The sequence below is a fragment of the Humulus lupulus genome, chromosome 5 (assembly GCF_963169125.1).
Source record: "Humulus lupulus chromosome 5, drHumLupu1.1, whole genome shotgun sequence".
Taxonomy (NCBI): Eukaryota; Viridiplantae; Streptophyta; class Magnoliopsida; order Rosales; family Cannabaceae; genus Humulus; species Humulus lupulus.
In genome coordinates, this window is record NC_084797.1 from 203396263 (window position 1) to 203419354 (window position 23092).

General features: G+C 36.3%; 1 protein-coding gene across 1 annotated transcript; it reads right to left on the reverse strand.

Annotated features, from left to right (window-relative positions):
* Positions 1–10069: 10069 nt before the first annotated feature.
* LOC133779870 (uncharacterized) lies at positions 10070–10534 on the reverse strand. Its single transcript, XM_062219769.1, has one exon. The coding sequence runs from the start codon at positions 10532–10534 to the stop codon at positions 10070–10072; it is 465 nt and encodes a 154-aa protein (XP_062075753.1).
* Between the last annotated feature and the right edge of the window lie 12558 nt (positions 10535–23092).

The window sequence follows — 23092 nt, forward strand, 5'->3', positions numbered from 1 at the left end:
TCTATTGGTGGCCAGGGATGAAAAAGGACATAGCAGAGTTTTTGTCTAAGTGTCTTGTAAGCCAGCAAGTGAAAGCAGAGCATCAGCGACCTGCAGGCTTATTGCAACCGCTTAGCATACCAGAATTGAAGTGGGACGATATAGCTATGGACTTCGTGACAGGTTTTCCAAGGACGAATAAGCAGCATGATTCTGCTTGGGTAGTACTAGATAGACTAACCAAGTCGGCTCATTTCCTGCCTGTTAAGACTTCCTATACGACATACCAATATGCAGACATCTACGTCCAAGAGATAGTACGGTTGCATGGAATCCCCATGACAATAGTGTTAGATAGAGGATCGGTGTTTACATCGAGGTTTTGGGGAAGTTTACAGCAAGCTATGGGTACTAAGTTAAGTCTTAGTACAACTTTTCATCCTCAGACAGACGGGCAGTTCGAGCATACGATTCAGATTTTAGAAGATATGCTACGTGCATGTGTACTTGATTTCGGAGGATCATGGAATAAGTACTTGCCGCTGATAGAGTTCTCCTACAACAATAGCTACCAGTCAACGATTGGGATGGAACCTTATGAGTTGCTATATGGAAGAAGGTGCCCATCACCATTGCATTGGGGCGAGGTAGGAGAAAGGAAGCTTCTAGGTCGCGAAGCTGTTAGACAAGCTCAAGAAGCAATAACACTTATTAGACACCGTATGCTTGCTGCTCAAAGCCGTCAGCAAAGCTATGCAGATGCCAAGCGATGCGATGTAGAATTCAAAGTCGGAGATCAAGTCTTCTTGAAGATATCACCTATGAAAGGTGTTAAGCGGTTTGGGAAGAAATGCAAGCTTAGTCCCCGATTTATAGGTCCTTTTGAGATATTGGACAAAGTGGGAGCAGTTGCGTATAGACTAGCCTTACCGCCAGCACTAGCAGATAGTCACAACGTGTTCCACATCTCAATGCTACGCAAATATGTGTCAGACCCATCTCACGTCCTCAAGTACGATACGATAGCACTCCAGAAAGACTTGAGTTACGAGGAACGGCCGGTTAGCATCCTGGATAGGGGGTGAAGCAGTTACGGTCCAAGAGCATTCCTATAGTCAAAATCCTATGGAGTAATAGTTCTAAATGAGAGGCAATGTGGGAGTTGGAGGACGACATGCAAGGCTGGTATCCGGAGTTATTTGGTAAGTAAATTTCGAGGACGAAATTCTTTTTAGTAGGGGAGAATTGTAGAGTCCAAGACCTTTACTTAACTAGTTAGATAGTAGTAGCAATAGTAATAGTAGTAGTATTTTTATGACTGTGGATTTTGGTTCAGACCAGGAATTAGTTGGACTCTCATAGTAACACTTGTAGATTTTTTATGTTTAACCTATAGTTTAAGAATATTAATTTTAACCTAAGGTTTGATTAATATGACTGATATTGATGGTGATATTTATTATATTATAAGGTTTAGATAGACCCAATAAGAAAGTAACACTTGTCATGTGTATGTTTAATGATAATTAAGTATTTTTGAGGAATAAGTTTATTAAGAGTAATATTTGAATATCCTAGGTTCTGTCAGCAGCTTTGAAAACGTTAGAGGACTTAGTCAAGGCTATTTACTCAATTCAAATTAAGCTTAAAATGTGCAATTTCATGTTTAAATATTCAGCGTATGCCGATATATCGCAGCTATAGGGGGCGATATATCGCAGTACGGGAATACGAAAAACACGAAACTTCGCACGATCACCTCGGGCATGTTGGCCCAGGCGATATATCACCTACAAGGGGCGATATATCGGCTCCTTCAGTGTATTTTTGAAAGTTTTTGAAAACATTCCCATTTTAATCTTTAACCTCTTGATAAGTCTAGTATATTTCTGAATGAGTCTTCAGCCTCTGCTGAACGATAATTCAAATATTTTTCACTTAAAGAGCCATTATTTTTATTCAAGTTAAATGAAGATCTTTTCATTCTTGAACTCTATAAATAGGACCTAGTACCCAGTCATTTATTCATTCATCAAGCTAAGTTCAGAGGCTGCAAGCTGCTAGGTTATTTTTGTGAGTTTAAATACTTGGGTTGGGAATTATAAGCTTACCAAACACTTGGGAAGTAAGGTTTATAGCACATTTCGGTTCGAGGTTTAGATTGGTCATAGAAGCATTCAAGGTATTCCAAACTCTAGTTTATTTGGTATTATTTTTCTTTAATTTCTTATAGTTTTCTATTCAGCACCCTAACTTTATTCTTTATTCTTGGATAGGAAATCTAAGATCTTGAACATAAGGTTTTTGGTAAGTATATTCTTGATGGTATAGTTCGTCCATTCTTTTCATCTCATTCTCTTTAGTATACTCACCGTTCCATTTATGGTTTTTAGGAGTGTTCCAAAGTCCCAAATCTGTTCTCATATCCCAGTATCTTTTGGTAAGGAAAATAGGATAGGATTCTATATGTTATGTTATGTGTTATCTTATGATTATGTGTTATGTTAACCTATGATTTATGTGATGTTATGTATGTTTGTAGACTTGGGCATATGACCTATACAACTAACAAGCCCCAATAAATTTATGGGCATATGACTTGCTTAGCTAGCAAGCCCCACAAATCTAATGGGCATATGAATTGTTTAGTTTATGGGACCCCAAGTAATAATGGCCATTATAGTACGCGTACCATATGTTTATGATATGTTTTATGTTGCATTATGAATTTTATGTATATGGCTTATGTGTTAGATTTTCCTTGCTGGGCATTAGGCTCACTCCTTTATGTTTATATGTACAGGAAAATAGCTTTGGTTGCGGGAAAGGTTCTTGGAAGCTTGGGAATGTGTATTGAGGCGGAATGGAGTCAAAGGACCGAGAGTTCGATTCAAGGATGAAGATTCTTTAATTATGATTTTATATGTATTTTTCCACACTTTATTATGTAATCCATTTTATTTAAAATTATGTTATGTTTTTTTTCTTTTAAAAACAATGGGATCCCATATCCTATTTTAAATTTTTTGTAGTTTAACATTTGTTTTTACAAGTTTTTAATGAAGTAATGATTATTTTACTTGTAAGTTTTATTAAAGATTAGTGTCTATGTATAATTGTCGTTAATGGTCCAAAGTCTAGAGTAGTTGGGTCATTACAGGTTTCTCAATATCAGGTCAAGGGTTATTGAGATATAAGGATCGGGTATGCGTGCCAAATGATCAAAGGATTAAGATGACGATTTTAGAAGAAGAGCATAGTACCCCATACTCAGTTCACCCAGGGTCGACCAAGATGACTCACAACATCAAGGCAATTTATTGGTGGCCAGGAATGAAGAAGGATATAGCGAAATTTGGATCTAAATGTTTTGTATGCCAGAAAGTGAAAGCAGAACATCAGCGGCCTGTAGGCTTATTGCAACCACTTAGCATACCAAAATGGAAATGGGATGATATAGCTATGGATTTCGTGACAAGTTTGTCATGAACAAGTAACCACCATGATTCAGCTTGGGTAGTAATAGATAGACTAACCAAGTCAGCTCATTTCCTGCATGTTAAAACTTCATACATTGCAGATCAATACGCATACATCATTGTCCAAGAGACAATACGGTTGCATGGAATTCCCAAGACAATAGTATCCGATAGAGGATCGGTGTTTACATTGAAATTTTGGGGAAGTTTACAGCAAGCCATGGGTACTAATTTAAGTCTTATTACAGCTTTTCATCCTTAGAAAGACGGTCAGTCCGAGCGCACTATACAGATTTTAGAAGATATGTTGCGCACTTGTGTACTTGATTTCAGAGGATCATGGAATAAGTACTTGCCTCTGATAGAATTCTCCTACAACAATAGCTACCAGTCAACGATCGGGCTGGCACCTTATGAGTTACTTTATTGAAGAAGGTGCAGATCGCCCTTACATTGGGATGAGGTAGGAGAAAGGCAGCTTCTTTGTCCCAAAGCTGTTAGAAAAGCTAAAGAAACAGTAGCACTGATTAGAAAGCATATGCTCGCTGCTCAAAGCCATCATGAAAGCTATGCAAATGCTAAGCGGCATGATGTGGAATTCAAAATTGGAGATCAAGTCTTCCTAAAGATATCTCCTATGAAAGGTGTGAAGAAGTTTGGGAAGAAAGGCAAGCTTAGTCCCCGTTTTATAGGTCCTTTTGAGATATTGGACAAAGTGGAAGCAGTCGCATATAGATTAGCCCTACCGCCAGCCCTAGCAGATAACCACAATGTGTTCCACATCTCGATGTTGCATAAGTATGTGTCACACCCATCTCACGTCCTCAAGTACGATACAATAGGACTCCAGAAAGACATGAGTTATGAGGAAGGACCGGTTAGAATCCTAGATAGAGGGATGAAGCAGTTATGGTCCAAGAATATTTTGATAGTCAAAGTCCTATGGAGTAATAGTTCTGAACGGGAGGCAACGTGGGAGTTGGAGGAGGACATGCAAGCCCGGTATCCAAAATTGTTCGGTAAGTAAAATTTCGGGGATGAAATTCTTTTTAGTAGGGGAGAATTGTAGAGTCCAAGAATTGTACTTAGCTAGTTAGATAGTTGTAGTAGTAATAATAATAGCTAGTAGTACTTATAGTATGTTTATTACTGTGGATTTTGGTTCAAGCCGGGACTTAGTTGGACACTAGTAGCAACACTCATAGATTTTATAAGTTTAACCTATAATTTAAGAATATTAATTATAACATAAGGTTTGATTAATATACCTGATTATAAAGATGTTATTTATTATACTATAAGGTTTAGATAGAACCAATAAGATCATGACAGTTGCCATGTGCATGTTTGTTGGGAAATTAAGTATTTTTGATGAATAGTTTTATAAAAGAAATATTTGAAAACCCCAGAATCTACCAGCAGCTTTAAAATCGCTATATGACTTAGTCAAATCTATATACTCAATTCAAATTAGGCTGAAAAAGAGCAATTACGTGTATAATATTTCAGCATATGCCGATATATCGCAGCAATTACGAAAAACACGTAACTTCGCACGAATGCTTCCACGAGCCTCGGGAATATAAGCCCAAGCGATATATCGGCTACAATGGGCGATATATCGGCTCTAGGGTTGCATTTTCAAATGTTTTTGAAACCGAGCTCATTTTAATCCTTAACCTCTTAGCAAGCCTCTGAATCTATTGATCGAGTCTTAAGTCTCTGCTGAACGAATATTCAAATGTTTTTCAATTAAATAATCATTATTTTATTCAAGCTAAAAGAAGATCTTTTCATTCTTGAACTCTATAAATAGCACCTAGTACCCAGCCATTTCTTTCATTCTTCAAGCTAAGTTCAAAGCCTTCAAGTAGCTAGGTTTACTTTAGAGTGTTAAACACTTGGTTTGGGGTTATAAGCTTTATCATCTTAAGCTTATTAAACACTTGGGAAATAAGGTTAGTAGTGTATTTTTCGATATCGAGGTGTAGTTTGGTTATAGTTCATTCTAAGGTATTCCTATTCCTAGTTCATTTCTCTATGTGTCATTAGTTTCTTATAGTTTTCTCTACTCAAATCCTAACTCGTTGTTTTCCATTCTTGGTTAGGCATTTAAGTTCTTTGAACTTGAAGTTTCTTTTCGGTAAGCTCTTCTTCTCGATGGTTTTAGTTCATTTCTTTTCTTTTAGAAATACTCACCTTTCTATTATTTGTTTTAGGAGTGTTACAAAATTCCATCCTTGTTCTCACATCCCGATTTTGGTAAGGAAATAGGATAGAATTTGTCTGCTTTTATGTTTTGTTACGTTATGCTATGATATGTGTATGATATGTTTTTAGTTTTTAGCATATAATTGTTTAGATAACAATCACATAATTTGTTTAGATAACAAATATATAACTTGTTTAGATAACAAGTCCCAATAATGTATTCCTTGGGCATATGATTGTTTAGATAACGAGCCCCATAAATTTATATGACTTGTTTAGATAACTAAGCCCCATAAATTTATGGGCATATGATTGCTTAGTTAGCAAGCCCCAAGAAGTATGATGGCCATTATAATGCATGTTTTATAGTCATATGTTTTGTAGTCTTATGCTTATGCTTATGTTTATGTTTTACGTGCTAGTATATTTTCCTTGCTTGGCATTAGGCTCATTCCTTTATCTTTTATGTATGCAGGAAAATAGTTATGGTGGCGAAAGGATTCCTGGCAGCTTGGGGTGTTGTATTGAGGAAGAAGGGATTCGGTGGACTGCGTGAACGATTCAAGGACGAAGTTGTTTTTAGTCATTTTAATTATGTTTTCTATGTATTTTCCACATTTGATTTTGTATCGAATTTTAAGATTTAAGTTATGTTTTATTTTCAAACAATGGGATCCCATACCCCACATATATATATATTTCAACATTTATTTACAAGTTTTTCTATAAAGTTATTAATACTTCGTATGTATGTTTTCTTAAAGAATAGTGTCTATGTATAAGTAGTTTTAATGGTCCAAAGTCTACAATTAGTTGGGTCATTACACTTCCACTTTCACTTTCACTTCATTCCATTATTTTCACCATCTTAGCATGAAAAACCTGAAACATGAACAAATGAGCATAATTTTGTAATAAAATAGTCCTAAACTAATGAAAACCTTCATAAAAACTAGACCCTAAACGAGCCTAAAACTCATTTATCAAACTCCCCCGAACTAATCTTTTACTCGGCCTCGAGTGAAGAATCTAACTAGACTTAAACCTAAACAAATCAAATTGACATAACCAACCAATTCCAACACTCAAAACTGCTATGCACATATAATTTTCAGGAAAAATCATCATGTTATTTAAAGTATTAATCTAGATTTTTAGTCAAAATACTTCAGCCCTTCACCGCAATCTATCAACACCAAAGCTCATTTACTCATAACTCGCAAATAAAATAATTGAACCACTTTATGCATATCAAATTTTCACCAACTAACCACATAACCGATTATTTCCACATGCCTGCACTGCTTACTATTCTCCATTAATATAAACAAATGCACAAATAAGAATCAATAGGACTTTATAAGGGTTCTAATAGAAGGCTTAGGTATGGGTAGATAAAAAAAACATTTTAGGCTTAATCATACCACAAGCATTCCAACTATACAAACTTTCCCAGCAATTTCACACCACTCATCCCTTGTTACCCCTAAAAAAATATGTTAACAAGAAAATAGTTGTAAGGCTCAAAAGGGCTAACTAAGAATAAAATTTAATAGGGTTATCTTGAAAGGCACAACCAGTCCACAAAAAATTGCCTATCCCTTTCATAGATGTGCATTGTTTCAAATTTCATCTCAAATAGTAAACAAACAGGTTCTAGAATTTATTTCAATCCAATCCACAATCCAAATTCGACATGCATAAAATAACTCAATTATATCATTTGCAATTTATGAGCAATAGATCTTTAATGTCAACAGATCATAGTGAAAAAACAAAATAATCTAACCAAGCACACAGATTGTTTCAAAAGCACATCAACTTTTCCTTTCCATTATACTACATAAAAGTGAATCATATTAAAATGGCAATTATCATCAACTTAATCTACACTCTAAAACATCACTCAATACAACTAACTAAAAAAAACAAACTGAAAAACGCATCAAATAACACTAAAAATAAATCTCTCCCCCAAACTTAAAATCTAACATTGTCCCATTGCATAAAGAATGAGAAAAGAGACTTACCTGAACTGCCACTTCAATATGGCGGTTGTTGAGGCTGGGACGAAGATCCATCCAAAGGTTGACATAGCGGAGGCTGTGGTTGTTGAAATCCAACAAATGGCGAAGGCGGAGGTGGAGAGAAAAATGGAGAATACAGTTGATACGGTGGTGGTGAAGCAAAATAATTCTTATCTGCCTCATTTAAAGACCATCGACTCACTAAGTTATTTAAGCGAGCCACATGGTTCACTTCGTATTCGTACCGTTGTCTCATATATTGAATCATCATTTGATGTTGTTGAACCATGTATTGATTTTGTTGGAGAAGATAATCAAACTTATCATTGACGTTCTACATGCTAGGGTCAATACTACCCCCTAGCAACATCGGATCAACATCCTCTTCCACCTCAGTTTCAACACGGCATTTACCCTTCTTCCTTGTCTGTGGCACATAAAGAGCATGTGCGGGATAATCCTTCAGTAAAGTAATAGACAAAGGTTTATGCAATGACTGATAAATATTTGTGGCGAACTCAGGAAGTCCATCTTTGTAGCAAAACATAGTGATTACAGACCCATGGCCCAAACCTCTAGTGGTATGGCCTTTTCAATGTACTCAATGTTCTCTTTAATCCAAGAGCCCATGTTAATAGTCATTCATGTCATCAGTGCATACATCAAAAGTACTCGATCCTTAATCATGTCAAACACATGACTCACTGGCATAAACCGAGCATATACAAAGAAAGCCCATAATCTGGCCTCAATATTAAACTAACATGAAGCAATACTCTTGGGTAAGGTACCATAAAAATTCAATGGAGCACCCTCAAGACATAACTTCTCCGCCACAGCAGCATAATCTATGTATCCTTTCAAAAATCTAAAATATTCCTCCTCTTGCTCTTGTATATGCGACACATTAAATACCTTATTAATTGATTTAGCTATGAAAGGCACCCGCTTTCCTCGAACAAATACTTTATCATTGTGTTTAGCCTTTAAATTCGCATAGAACTCATAAACCAATGATACGTTCGCCTGAGCGAGTTTCGTAACAAAGTTGTCCCACTTTTGAGCTACTAGATTAGCTCTAACCAACTCAAAAATTTGATGATCAAAGAGTTTAGATTGAAATTCAACTTCTCTTTCAGGAATCAACATTTTTCTCACAAACTTATCATACCGCTCTTGAGCTAAAAAATTTATAAACCTTGTTTCATCAAACTCTTACTCCAGTGTATCCTCGCTTTGTTGAGATACAGAAGCTTTGCCTTTACCCTTATCCTTAGACTTCCCATCCTTACTTTTAGGAGCCATAGTATCTATGCTCTCAACAACACAAAACCCAGAAAAAAATTTCGGCAACACCTCCCCTTAAATTATATACTTTCCTTCTTCAAAATCACCCTATAAATCCAATGTCACAAAACACAATACCCAAATACCATAGATCACAGCAGGAAAAACTAATTTCTATCCAAAGATAAGCAACATTTGAACCCAACCCCAAATGTTGAAAGAATCTTGAAATAAAAATGAGTGAAAACACTTACTAGCCTTTGAAATGGCCTTCCACGTGCTTCAATGATCAAAGCCCCTTGAAAATTTGAACTTCCTTCAAGAAATTTGAATCTTTGATTTTTAGGGTTCAAAAATTTGATTTTAAATTAGTTTGGTGGAAAGAAATAAATCAAAGGTTAATAGGGCTGAGAGAAGAGAGAAGATGATGATGAAAGGTGGAAAAAATATGGTAGGATTTCTTGGAGGAGGCTTTAAGGGAGGATAAATGGTGGTTTTGGGGTGTTGGAATAAAGAGAAAACAGAATGGGAGAAGAAGAAATGAGGGTTTGGGAAACCAAGCCTTTTTAAAAAAATCTGAGGGTTAAGGGCGCTGTAGCGCTACTTGGGCGATTCTGGCCAATTTTCGGTTATGGGAATAGCGCCACCTACATTGCGTTGTAGCGCTCCTTTTCTATTTAAAAAAAAAAACTGTGGGCTCTGGAAGTAGCGTCGTGGCGCTACTGCGACAACATTGTAGCACTACTGGGACATCATTTTAGCGCTGCTTCCTTGAAATTTTTTTGCTAACTCCTCTATAAATAGCGTTGTAGCGCTTCTTTGAGAGCACTGTAGCGCTACAGCTTCCAAAAATAAAATTTTCTAAGCCTTTTCTTTTAGAACCATTGTGTTTTTCACGGTTTATAAATTACTTCATAATTTTTTTTCCTTATTAAAACTAAAAATAACTAAAACAAATTCCCTAAAACATTGTTCCAAACAAAGAAAAAACAAATAACATAAATTTAAAATAAAAATAAACTTAAGAATGCCTCCTAAGAGCGTTGTCTTTAACGTCTTTTAGTCGGACTCTTGTTTTCATTCAATTCAGAGTGGTTCCATAATCACCAAAGACTTGCATTTTTCCACTGGGCCCTCCAAATAATGCTTCAATCTCTGGCCATTCACCTTAAAGTGTCCCGTCTTCTCTCTATGAATTTGCACCGCTCCATATGGAAATGAAGCAACTACTGTGTATGGTCCCGACCATCTCAACTTCAATTTACCAGGAAAGAGGTTAAGTCTAGAATTGAATAGCAGTACTTTGTCTCCTGGTTGAAAATCCTTCCTCAGTATCTGCTTATCATGAAAGGCATTCGACTTATCTTTATAAATCCTTGCATTCTCATAAGCTTCATTTCGGAATTCGTCGAGCTCGTTCAACTCCATAAGCCAATTTTTGTCTGCCATAAAGAAGTCAATGTTTAGCTTTTTCATAGCCCAGTAAGCTCTATGCTCATGTTCCACTGGTATGTGGCATGCCTTACCATACACCAATCGATATGGTGACATACCGATCGAAGTTTTTAATGCTGTGCGATAAGCCCAAAGTGAATCGTCAAGCTTTTTTGACTAATCCTTCCTTGATGTATTTACAGTCTTTTCCAAGATGTTTTTAATCTTCTAATTTGACACTTAGACTTGACCATTTGCAAGTGGATGGTAGAATAATGCCTTTAGATGATGAACTTCGTAGCGAGTACAGAGAGCAGTAAATGACTTGTTGCAAAAATGATTCCCTCTATCACTAATAATTGCTCTTGGAATACCGAACTGGGTAAAAATATTTTTGTGAAGGAATTTTAGTACCTCTTTACCATCACAATTAGGAGTTGCTACAGCTTCTACCCATTTACAAACATAATCCACCGCAAGCAGAATGTACTTATTATTATAAGATGACAGGAAAGGTCCCATAAAGTCTATTCCCCACACATCAAGCAACTCAACTTCCAGAATACCAGTCATTGGAATTTGATCTCTTCTTGATATATTACAAGTTCTTTGACAACGATCACAACTCTTGACAAAGACATTAGCATCTTTAAATAACGTAGGCCAATAAAACCCACATTGAAAACTTTTGATGTTGTTCTTGTTCCTCCAAAATGACCACCACAATGCAAAGTATGACAATGAGTATGAATGGAAAGCATTTCTTCTTCTGGGACACATCTTCTAATCACTTGGTCAGCATAATGACAAAAAATAATGGGCTCATCCCAATAACAATGCTTAACTTCTTAATAGAACTTTTTAAGTTGTTGCCTTGACAAGTCAGGAGGCACAACCTTCGCTACCAAATAATTAACATAATCTGCGAACCATGGTAGCTTTTCTTCTCCATCAATCAAACATAACTGTTCATCTGGAAATTTATCATCAATTTGTATATTTTCTTTATTAGGATCTTCTTCTAATTCCAATCTAGATAGATAGTCTGCAACTAAATTTTCTGTCCCCTTTTTGTCAAAAATTTCCATGTCAAACTCTTGCAATAATAGGACCCATCGAATCAAATGAGGTTTTGCATCATTCTTGGTCATAAGGTACTTAGCATAATGGTCTGTGTAGACAATAACCTTATTACCAATTAAGTATGGCCTAAACTTATCAAACGCAAAAACAATTGCAAGTAGTTCCTTCTCAGTAGTTGCATAGTTTAATTGAGTATCATTCAAGGTCCTACTAGCATAATAAATTGTTCAAAAAACCTTGCAACTTGCTACCCCAGAGCTGCTCCAACTGCATAATCACTCGAATCACACATCAATTCAGAGGGAAGTTCCCAATTTGGTGGTACCACAATCGGTGCAGTGATCAGTTTCTCTTTCAAAGTTTTGAAGGCTCTTTGACAATCAGCATCAAAATTAAATTTTCCTCCATTCATTTATAGAGCACACAGGGGTTTAGAAATCTTGGAGAAATCTTTAATAAATCTCTTGTAAAATCCAGCGTGCCAAGAAAACTTCGAACACCCTTAACTGAAATCGGTGGAGGTAAGTTCTCAATAGTTGAAACCTTCGCATGATCTACATCTATTCCTTTTCTTGAAATCTTATGGCCCAAAACAATTCCTTCACTCACCATAAAGTGACATTTTTCCCAATTCAGGACCAAATTAGATTCTTCACATCTCGTTAGCACCTTCTCAAAATTATGTAGACACATATTAAACGAAGGACCAAAGACCGAGAAATCATCCATAAATATTTCAACGCTCTTCTCCACCTTATCTAAAAATAATGACATCATGCATCTTTGAAAAGTAGCAAGAGCATTGCATAATCCAAATGGCATTCTACGAAAAGCAAACGTACCATAAGGACAAGTAAAAGTTGTTTTCTCTTCATCTTCGGGAGCAATAAGTATTTGGTTATAACCAGAATACCCATCTAAAAATAATAGAAGTGATGGCCCGACAGTCTATCAAGCATTTGATCAATGAAAGGCAGTGGGAAGTGATCTTTCCTTGTTCCCTTGTTAGCTTTCTATAGTCAATATAAATTCTCCACCCCTTCACTGTACGAGTTGGAATTAACTCATTATTCTCATTTTTGACTACTGTCAATCCCCTTTTTTCAGAACCACTCTGAGATTGGATAAATAACACCAGCATCTAACCACTTCAAAATTTCTTTTCAAACCACCTCCTTCATAGTTGGATTTAGCATCCTCTGAGCATCAATACTAGCCTTATTGTCCTCCTCCATGAGAATACAATGCATAACAGTAGATGGGCTAATTCCTTTTATATCAGCTACAGTCCAACCAATGGCCAATTTATGAGCTCGAAGTACTCTTAATAATTTTTCCTCTTAAATAGTAGATAATGAAGCAGAAATAATAACAGGAAGAGTATCATTCTTACCCAAATAAGCGTATTTAAGATGATTAGGTAAAGTTTTCAATTCAAGGACTTGTGGTTTCTTTATAGATGGTAGTGGTCTCTCAGTCACTTGCCCAAGTTCCTCATATTTGTTCTTATAAATAGGTCCAAAGAAGTTTTGCCAATTTATATATTCAATAACCTCAATTCCATCACAGTCTTCCCCTCCTTGCACAATAAGGCTCATCTCAAGCGGATCTTTAACAAGTTGTCTCTTTGACAATTGTTCCTCAATTACATTTACACTAAAGCAACTATCACTTACTCTAGGATACTTCAAAGCCTTGAAAACATGAAATACAACCTCATCACCTTGCACCCTTAGCCTTAACTCTCCTTTTTGAACATCTATCAAGGCTTGACCAGTGGCTAAAAATGGTCTTCCTAAAATAATTGGAACATCTTCATCTTCCTCCATATCATGAACAATAAAATTAGCAAGAAAGATAAATCTATCCACTTTGACAAGAACATCTTCAATAATACCTCGGGGCTATGTCAATGAACAGTCAGCCAATTGTAGAGTAACTGTAGTGGGTCTAGCTTCCCCCAAACTGAGTCTTCGAAATACAAACAGTGGCATTAGATTAATGCTTGCACCTAGATCACATAAAGCCCTCTCACAATGAAAATTCCCAATGGTGCAACGTATAGTGAAACTGCCCGGATCTCTCATCTTTTGAGGAAGTTTCTTTTGAATTATGGCACTACACTCTTCTGCCAAAGACATGGTTTCATAATCCTCTATTTTTCTTTTATTAGACAATCTCCTTCATAAAATTCACATAACTAGGCATTTGTTCAAGAGCTTCTACAAAGGGAATGTTAATGTGAAGTTTATTAAATACTTCAAGAAATTTGGAAAATTGCTTGTCAAGATTTTCCTTTCGGAACCACTGAGGATAAGGAATCTTGGGTGTCGACTCAGTGTATTTTGGCGTCTCTTTCTTTGAAAGGTCTTCAGTAACCACTTCTTGTACTGGACTAGTTACCGGTTGATCTTCAATCTTCTTACCCTTGTTTTCTACTGTAGGCCCCTCATATTTAGTCCCACTCCTCAAAGTGGCCGCTTGACATTGCTCTTTTGGATTCACCACAGTTGAGCTAGGTAAAGCCCCTTGATTACGATCCTCCATTAACTTTACGAGTTGGACAACTTGTGTCTCTAAGCTCCGAATGGAGGATCTGGTTTCTGTCATAAATTAGTTCAATGAATCAATGGATACCTCTGGTTTAGTCATTTGAGGTGGTGGTTGTTGATGTTCCGGCATTTGTGGCCTTTGAGTATCATAAAAGGGCCTTGGGTTTAGCCCATAAGATGGTTTATGTGGAAGATATTGAGGTGGATATGGATGATACTATGGTTGGGGCCCTTGATTATTGCTCCATGACAAATTTAGATGGTTCTTGTATGTTGGAATATAATTGTTAGGGTATGGGTTATTATTAAGTTGTCTTGGGAAATTGCAAATGGCTTAAACCTGTTCAAGTGGGATATCATCAACTGAATAAGAACTCGTCGCTGGACATTGCTGAAAATGATGAGGGCCTCTACACATCTCGCAACTAATAGGAGCAGGTTGTAGTTGCATCGCTTGAGCTGAACTGTTGTTTTGTTGTTGTATTTGTTTCGTTAGCGAAGCAATTTGAGCAGTGAGCATAGCAATTGGATCAACTTCTAGAAATCCTGCCACCTTCTTATTTTCTCGCTTAGATGATCAATTATAATTATTCATGGCCATTTCCTCTAAAAGCTCGTAAGCTTTGTTAGCGCTTTCTCTCATAAATGTTCCACTTGATGCAGCATCTATGATAGTCCTTGTATTTCCCCTCAGTCTGTTATAGAAAGTATGCACCAACATCCATTTCACTATACCATGATGTAGACATTTTCGCAGTAGCTCTTTAAACCTCTCCCAAGTGTCATATAACGATTCCCCCTCAAATTGAAAGAAATTATTTATTTCCCCTGTAATCCGTGCTGATTTAGCTGGAGGAAAGTACTTTGCAAGAAATTTTTGAGCGAGGTCTTCCCATGTCAGAATGGCTTGCAGCGAAATCAACCAACTTTTAGGCTTGTCTCTCTATAAAAACAAAAATAGCCTCAAACGAATTGCATCATTACTAACTCTGTTCATTTTGAAAGTATCGCATAACTCCAAAAAGTTGGTAATATGGAGGTTCGAATCCTCATTAGGTAGCCCCCAAACTGAACACAATTCTAAACCATTTGAATTATTGAGGGCTTGATCTCAAAATTGTTTGCCTCCACAATAAGTGGACGAATAATAGAATGTACCCCTGTAACAGTAGGGAGTACATAGTCCCTTAGTGGTAAGTTTGCCTCAGCTGCAACATTCCCCACATTACCTTGATTCAGATTATTGTTAGCGACATTATTGACGTGCTGAGCCATCTTTTCAAGTCTTTTCTGTTTTCTTTCTCTTTTGCAGGTCTTCTCAATCTCAAGATCAACAAGTCACCTGAAATTTAGAAATTTAACAGCAACTCGATTTAGAAAACGTTAAATGAAAACCAAAGTAGATTGAAAAACGATTATATTTGATATTGATTATTAGTCCCCGACAATGGCGCGAAAAACTTGATCGTGAAAATATGATATGCAAGTGCACGCAATCGATTCAAGTAATATAGATAGTAAATAGAGTATCGTTCCCATATGGACTGTTAACCAATTACCAATAATTGATTTTCAAATTCTATTTGAAGATTTTTAAATTTAGATGAATAATTAAAATTAAAATGAATACTCTAAACTACCAACAGGATTAAAATAACTGTAAGCAAAACAATGAATCAACTAATTAAAAATCAATAATAAAAAGCCTAGGAATTAATTTCATCAACTTTTCATTCTATTAATTTTACTAATCAATTCTAAATCTCTTCTTCCTATTCTAATAGCAGGTTAACATAAATTGATTTCTAGTCTTTTTCAAGATATAAGATCTCAGCCTATATGTAGGTTTTCTACATTTATGTGATAAACTTAAACATATAGAAAGCATTAAGCATGGAAACCTAATTACTACACAAGTCATACAGGTACTTTCGTCCAATATGCAACCTATGTCTATATAATGATAGCATATTCAATTCTCATCTTTCAAATTTTGAATCAAAACCATTAAATCAAGTAAATAGTGATCAAGTATTTACTAGCATTAAACAAACATCATATAGATTAGAACAGAGAAGAAGTATCAATAGAACATATTGATAAAATTAAATTGAAATTCATGTGACTACATTAATCCCTAGATGAAAGGTTTAGTTCATAGATAACATAATGACAATAAAATTAAAATAATTGTTCATAGAAAATATCCTAAATAATTCAAATGAAGAGAAAATTCTAAAAAGTCAGGAAAAGAAATCTAATTACAGCAACCTTTTCTAAATCTAGGGTTTATAAAACTAAAATTGCCTATCAAATTCGCAGAATAATGTCCCTTAAATAGTTTTCCAAGGCTTCCAACTGAAAAGACCATTTTGTCCTTCAAAAAGTGGCTAAAAATCTCAAAACTGCGCCGATAGCGCTGTAGCGCTAGGTCTTAGGTGTTGTAGCGCTATTTACTATAACACTCTGGATAACCAAGATCGTTACACTATGTTTTTAAAATAGTGGAGGACTTGCTAATCAAGTCTTTCAAACGAAAACGTGATCCAATAGTCATAAACAATTTAAATTTAAAAGTTTTTGGTGATAAACAGATAATTTTCATTAACATAGTTGTTTAGTATATGGGATCCCAAAACAGGGTTAAAAAGACACATTTACAAAATTTCAAAAGTTGTAAGTAAACACGGTCATTCTAATGGCAAAATATACATTTTAGGTTTTTGTCCCTGTACAAACCCTCGACTGTGGCGACCGAGCAGTTGACAATGTACACCTCGCCCCCAGAGCTCTCCAACTCATGGTTGAACCATCAAACCCTTGCCTTTACCTGCACCACACAGCACACGTGAGCCGAGGCCCAGCAAGAAAACTATAAAGCATAGCATAATAAAAAAAAATAGAAATAAAATAATTCACAAATCATTAATCAAATACTCAATAGAATGCATCGTTCACATAATCGGTAATATCAGTCAACAAACCAATAATTAACCATCCAGACAATGATCATGCCACAATCATTTGATTAAATCAATAAACATTTCACACAATATCTAGGATCGGCGCCCTTAGGCCGCACCCTATTCTTAAGTCACTGTCTATGACCTACTTAGGCTGAGCCTAGTGTTCAATCCACTGACTCTGGCTCCCTTAGGCCAAGCTCAGTGGTTATTTAATTAACCTCAGCTACCAGTGGCCAAGCTGCGTCCTGTGCGCAAATATTGATTCTGGCACTCTTACGCTGTTTATCTCATGTCCCCATGGCATAATACCATCATATGATATCACATACAAGTATAGGGAACTCTTAGTCCCAATATAACCTCATAACTGGGTGCAGTTCTCTTTACCTTTAATTTCGAGTGCTTTAGTTACCACGAACGGTCCTCGAGCACGATCCCACTCTGAGCCTTAGCGTTTACAATAGTAGAATAGAACCATCATTAAATCTTAATTCCATAACCTAACTTCGGGACCAATCCCAACCCTAGGGAAGCCCAATTCCGCCAAACGGGGTGGTGGAATCGACCCCCGAGCCCCCAAGCAAAAACCATAAGAAAAATACCCAAAACCCACTTCTAGAGGCAGGGTAGCACTAAAGCGCCACAAAGTGGGCGCTCTAACGCTACAAGCAGAAGAAAAATCCGCCAAAACACGAGGTATAGCACTGTAGCGCTCTGCTAGCGCTACAATGCTACAACTAGGACAAGTCCACTTTCTGGGTTTTTCCTCCAAACTTTCCCAAGCCAAAGCTCCCCCAAACTACTCCAAACCATATCCAACATCAAAATCAATCCTACTACTCACTATAGCTCAATCAAATAAACCCATCAACATCAAAACCTAGTTAAAAACATCATCAATCACAAAAACTAAACTTGAACTCAAAAGCTCAAGAATATCATCAGAAAACCAGACAGTCAGATCTTCAAAGTTAGAATTTGTTTCCTTGGCTGAGGGAATTTGAATTTAGGTTGCTTTAAATCCCTTTGTAGACTTTAGTTCCTAAGATCCTCAAGCTCAAGTCTTGAAATTCCTTCCAAGAATCCAAACTCAGAGATTTACCATAACAAACCCAGAACACTCAAACAAAACCTTTGACCCTTACCTTAATTGAATGCTAACTCGAAATAAGCTCTCCTTAGCCACTCCAAGGGTAAAAGTCCCAAGACCAAGCCTAGACCTCTCTGAATACACATCTCCAAAATCCACCAGAAAGAGAGAGAGGAAAAAGAAATAGTTTGGGAGGGTAATGGTGAGTTGCATGCTCTGTTTTTTTTTCTTTCCTTTTCTTTTCCTTCAGTTTCTAACCTTTCTACTATATTTCACCAGAGTCTAAATGAGCTGAAAGTCACTTATCCCCTTTAAAACACTAAAAGACCTATTTGCCCTCCCAAATATAACCAAGTCTTTAAGCATTCTAAGGGTATTTTGGTCATTTACTCCCAATTCCTGCTATTTCCTCAAGTGTTCCTAATATTTACCACTTAATTCCCATCATCTAATTAATCACCAATTAATTTCCCCAATGTCTATTAATCCTCGATATAATTTCTAAATTTCCAGAAATACTCGCAGGCTCCCACCGAGCTGGGTATAAGTTCCCACCGTGACTATTTCGCCAATCCGCTCACTAGGACCGTCTTGAGCCACAAGCTGCAACTATATCCACATAATAATGTGGTCTCAACAATTTATCGCATATAATTACATTTATGCCCTCAACGGGGCAGAATTACAAACATGCCCTTATAAACAAAACAGGGCCCACATGCATATTTAATTCTCATAAACATGCATCTAATCATATCCATATACTCATATAGTCATTGTAACAACCCAACTATTCTAGACCTTGGACCATTAATATCTACTATACTAATCATAAGAAAACGTACATAGGAAAACACCATAACTTTATTTAAAACTGTAAAGCCAATGTTGAATACATAAAAACGCGGTTAGGATATGGGATCCCATTGCTTTAAAAATAAAACATAACATGATCCAAATAAAATCGATTACAAAACTAAGTGCGGAAAAATACATAGAAAATATGATTTAAAGACTTAAAGACTTCATCCTCTAATCGAACGCTCAGTCCATTGATTCCATCCTGCCTCAATACACATCCCCAAGCTGCCAAGAACCTTTCCCGCAGACATAGCTATTTTCCTGCACACATAAACATAAAGGAATGAGCCTAATGCCCAGCAAGGAAAAACTAACAACATAAATCATATACATGAAATTTTATCATAACATATGCTAAAAACATATCATAAACATATGTCATATAATACTACAATGGCCATTATACTACTTGGGGCTCGTTTAACTAAGCAAGTCATATGCCCATAAATATGTGGGGCTTGCTAGCTAAGCAAGTCATGTGCCCAATATAACTTCTTGGGGCTTCCTTATCTAAACAAGTCATATGCCCAATCATCCATTCTTCGGGCTTGTTATCTTAACAAGTCATATGCCCAATCATAGATTCCCGGGGCTTGCTTATCTAAGGAAGTCATGTGCCCAAGCGACTGAAAACATATTCTATATAAATATCATAAAATACATATATCATAACATAACATATAACATAAGCATACAAAATTCTATCCTATTTTCCTTACCAATATACTGGGATGATGATAACAAAGTTGGGTTTTGGAACACTCCTAAATACCATAATAAGAAGGTGAGTATTTCTAAAAGAAGATGAAGAGAATGAACTAAACCATTTGAGAAAGATACTTACCAACAAGAACCTCAAGAACTTAGACGCCTAACCAAGAATAAAGAGTACTGAGTTAGGATTTGAGTAGCGAAAAACTATAAGAACTTAAGGAAACAATACAAAAATGAACTAGAATAAAGAATACCTTGAATGCTTCTATAACCGAACTACTCCTCGAAACTGAAATACACTGTTATCCTTACTTCCCAAGTGTTTGATAAGCTTATAATGATCAAGCTTATAACCCCAACCCAAGTGTTTACACTCTAAAGTAATCCTAGCAGCTTGTAGACTCTGAACTCAGCTTGATGAATGAAGAAATGGCTGGGTACTAGGTCCTATTTATATAGTTCAAAAATGAAAAGATCTTCATTTAACTTGAATAAAATAATGGCTTTTTAATTGAAAAATATTTGAATAATCATTCAGCAGAGGCTGAAGACTCGGTCAGAAAGATTTTGGACTTATCAAGAGGTTAAGGAATGAAATGAGCTCGGTTTCAAAAACGTTTGAAAACTATGCATCATAGACGATATATCGCCCATGCTAGGCGAGGCTAATATGCCCGAGGCTCGTCGAGGTTGACATGCGAAGCTACGTGTTTTTCGTATCCCCGTATGGCGACATATCACCCCCTAAAGCTGCGATATATCGGCATATGTTGAAATATTATACACGTAGTTACACTTTTTCACCCTAATTTGAATTGAGTAAACAACCTTGACTAAGTCTTTTAACGATTTCAAAGTTGCTGGCAGACCCTAGGATATTCAAATATTACTCTTAATAAACTTATTCCTCAAAAATACTTAATTCTTATTAAACATACACATGACAAGTGTTAATATCTTATTGGGTCTATCTAAACCTTATAGTATAATAATTATCATCTCCATAATCAGTCATATTAATCAAACATTAGGTTATAATTAATATTCTTAAACTATAGGTTAAACTTAGAAAATTTACAAGTGTTACTATGAGTGTCCAACTATGTCCCGACTTGAACCAAAATCCACAGTCTTAAAAATACTATAACTATTACTAGCTATTACTATTACTACAACTATCTAACTAGCTAAGTAAAGTTCTTGGACTCTACAGTCATGCATGCCACATAATCATGCATTTAATCATTTATTCACATAAATACCAATTATTCCCTCCTGGTACACTAATCAAGGCCCTTAAGCCTTATTAATAATTTTGGGTCATTATAACTATCCCCTCCTTACAACAATTTTGTCCTCGAAACTTATTCGAACACACACCAGGTGACAAATCTCATATCTCTGACCATAACTCCAGGGTCCAATTCCTTACCTTTAATCCCGCAATAACACTCTTACTAGAGTGATAATCTTGTTCCAAAAAATCTTATCTTATAACTGTAATCTCCTTAACCTTTTCTTGCCCAAAAACTCTGCTGAAACCCCAGAGTCTACTTATCTCATCAACGATCATTTTCTGTCTTTTTATTGACATCAATAAAACCCATAAGCCACCACCCACACTAGGGTAAGGGAAACTTGTAGGGCCCTGACCTAATCCTTTGTACGATCTCAGAACTCTTGTTAAACCGAGAATTAAACTCCCTTTTTCTTCCCCAGATTCTTATACCCTTTCTTGTCTACACTGCTTGGAGAATTAGAAGTCTCTCGCTCTAGAATTTCGTGTTCCGACACTTGAATCTTGCAACCTCTTTAAGTCCTTTCAGATGGGCAAATCCTCCTGCCCTAATAATTCTAACAAATTCATTGGTTTTCCCCCGAACCAATGCTAAACCATAATACTCATTGCCTTTTATTTCCTTACCATATCCTATGCCATGTCATCTTAGCCGCAAACTGGCATTCATCACTATGAATGCTTCATCAAGGGACTATACTTTTCTGAATATCCCAAACACTTGCACATTCAATACATAGTTCGTTAAAATAACCATAAATCCTTCCAATCGCCCTTTTATCTGTAGACAACCTATAATTCTAGGTTTCGACCTTATTTCCTTTGTTCCTCATTCCCTTTCCAGAATTTGGAGAAACTCAAGGGTCTCAACTCAACACTATCACTTATCATGCTGCATCACCCATTCACACAAACCAAAGAATGTTAATTCAACCTGCTGTGTTGCAACCTTCTGCATACAATCATCTTACAATCCACCACTATACTATTATATCTTCCAACATCTAAATATTAGATCTTATCATCCATTTCAACTTCCTTGTTACAATATGTCTTAGAAGATAATACGATTTTCATTTAGGATCTCACTCTCAATACTAGACTCTATCTAATCACTCATCCGATCTTCATCTCTTAATTCATACTACTATGGTAGGTTTCTTGACCATCCTCACAAGATCTTCTTTTTTAATTTCATTTTCCATAAAGACATATATCTATCCACAACCCATCACCGGCGCCACATCAATCCCAATTGTTACTGTATCTGACCATGCTATAATTTGTGGCATCCTATACAACCGACACAGACCATCCCAAGTAAGAGATCAACTTCCAAACTAATTTTCCTCTTTTATAGTCAAGGATTTCTAACATGAATCACCCAGTAAGTCTTACTGGATTCTGGTCTCTGGGATACTCCTCTACAAATAACCAAGCGCTCAAATCTCTTACGCTCTACCTTCACCGTCAACTAAATATTCTCTATACACCAACTATGTTCCCACTCTCTCACCTATTGCGAGACTTAAACCATTATCCCTTCAGTCTATGTCTGGGCGCGTCTCAGACTTGATGCACTGCTTACAGTTTCATGTTCTTAAAACAAAGTCAAGGTCCTTCTCACTACCATTCTGTAACCATCCATTACACACTGACTTCTATACCACGGGGTGTTAACCAATCCTTATTCCGTCTTCCAAAAATCTGATACAAAGTTTTCCATTCAGTCTACCCTTAGGTTCTTATGTCGTTTTAATATCTGATGTGGTCGTCCTCCAAAGATAGTTATGTAGTAGACAACATGTTCCCTAGTCTCGTTGTGCTTCCTATCGTTTAGACGTTCTTCAGTAATCTCTTTGTGGCTTCAGACTGAATCTCTTCATACCTGATCCCTTCTCTTCCTGTAGCATGACCTTGAATACCTTTAGTGAGATTGAAATCGACACCTTCTGGAGCCTTACCTGTAATCTTGTTTCTTCAGTCTTAGTATCGTCAGTGTTGTAGTCGTTCACATTCTGCTTCTAGCTGGAAAGTAATTCAATGCATCCTTGACGAACCTAGATGTGACTTATTCATATCCTTCCTGTACTCTCTGCTTGTTAAACTTAC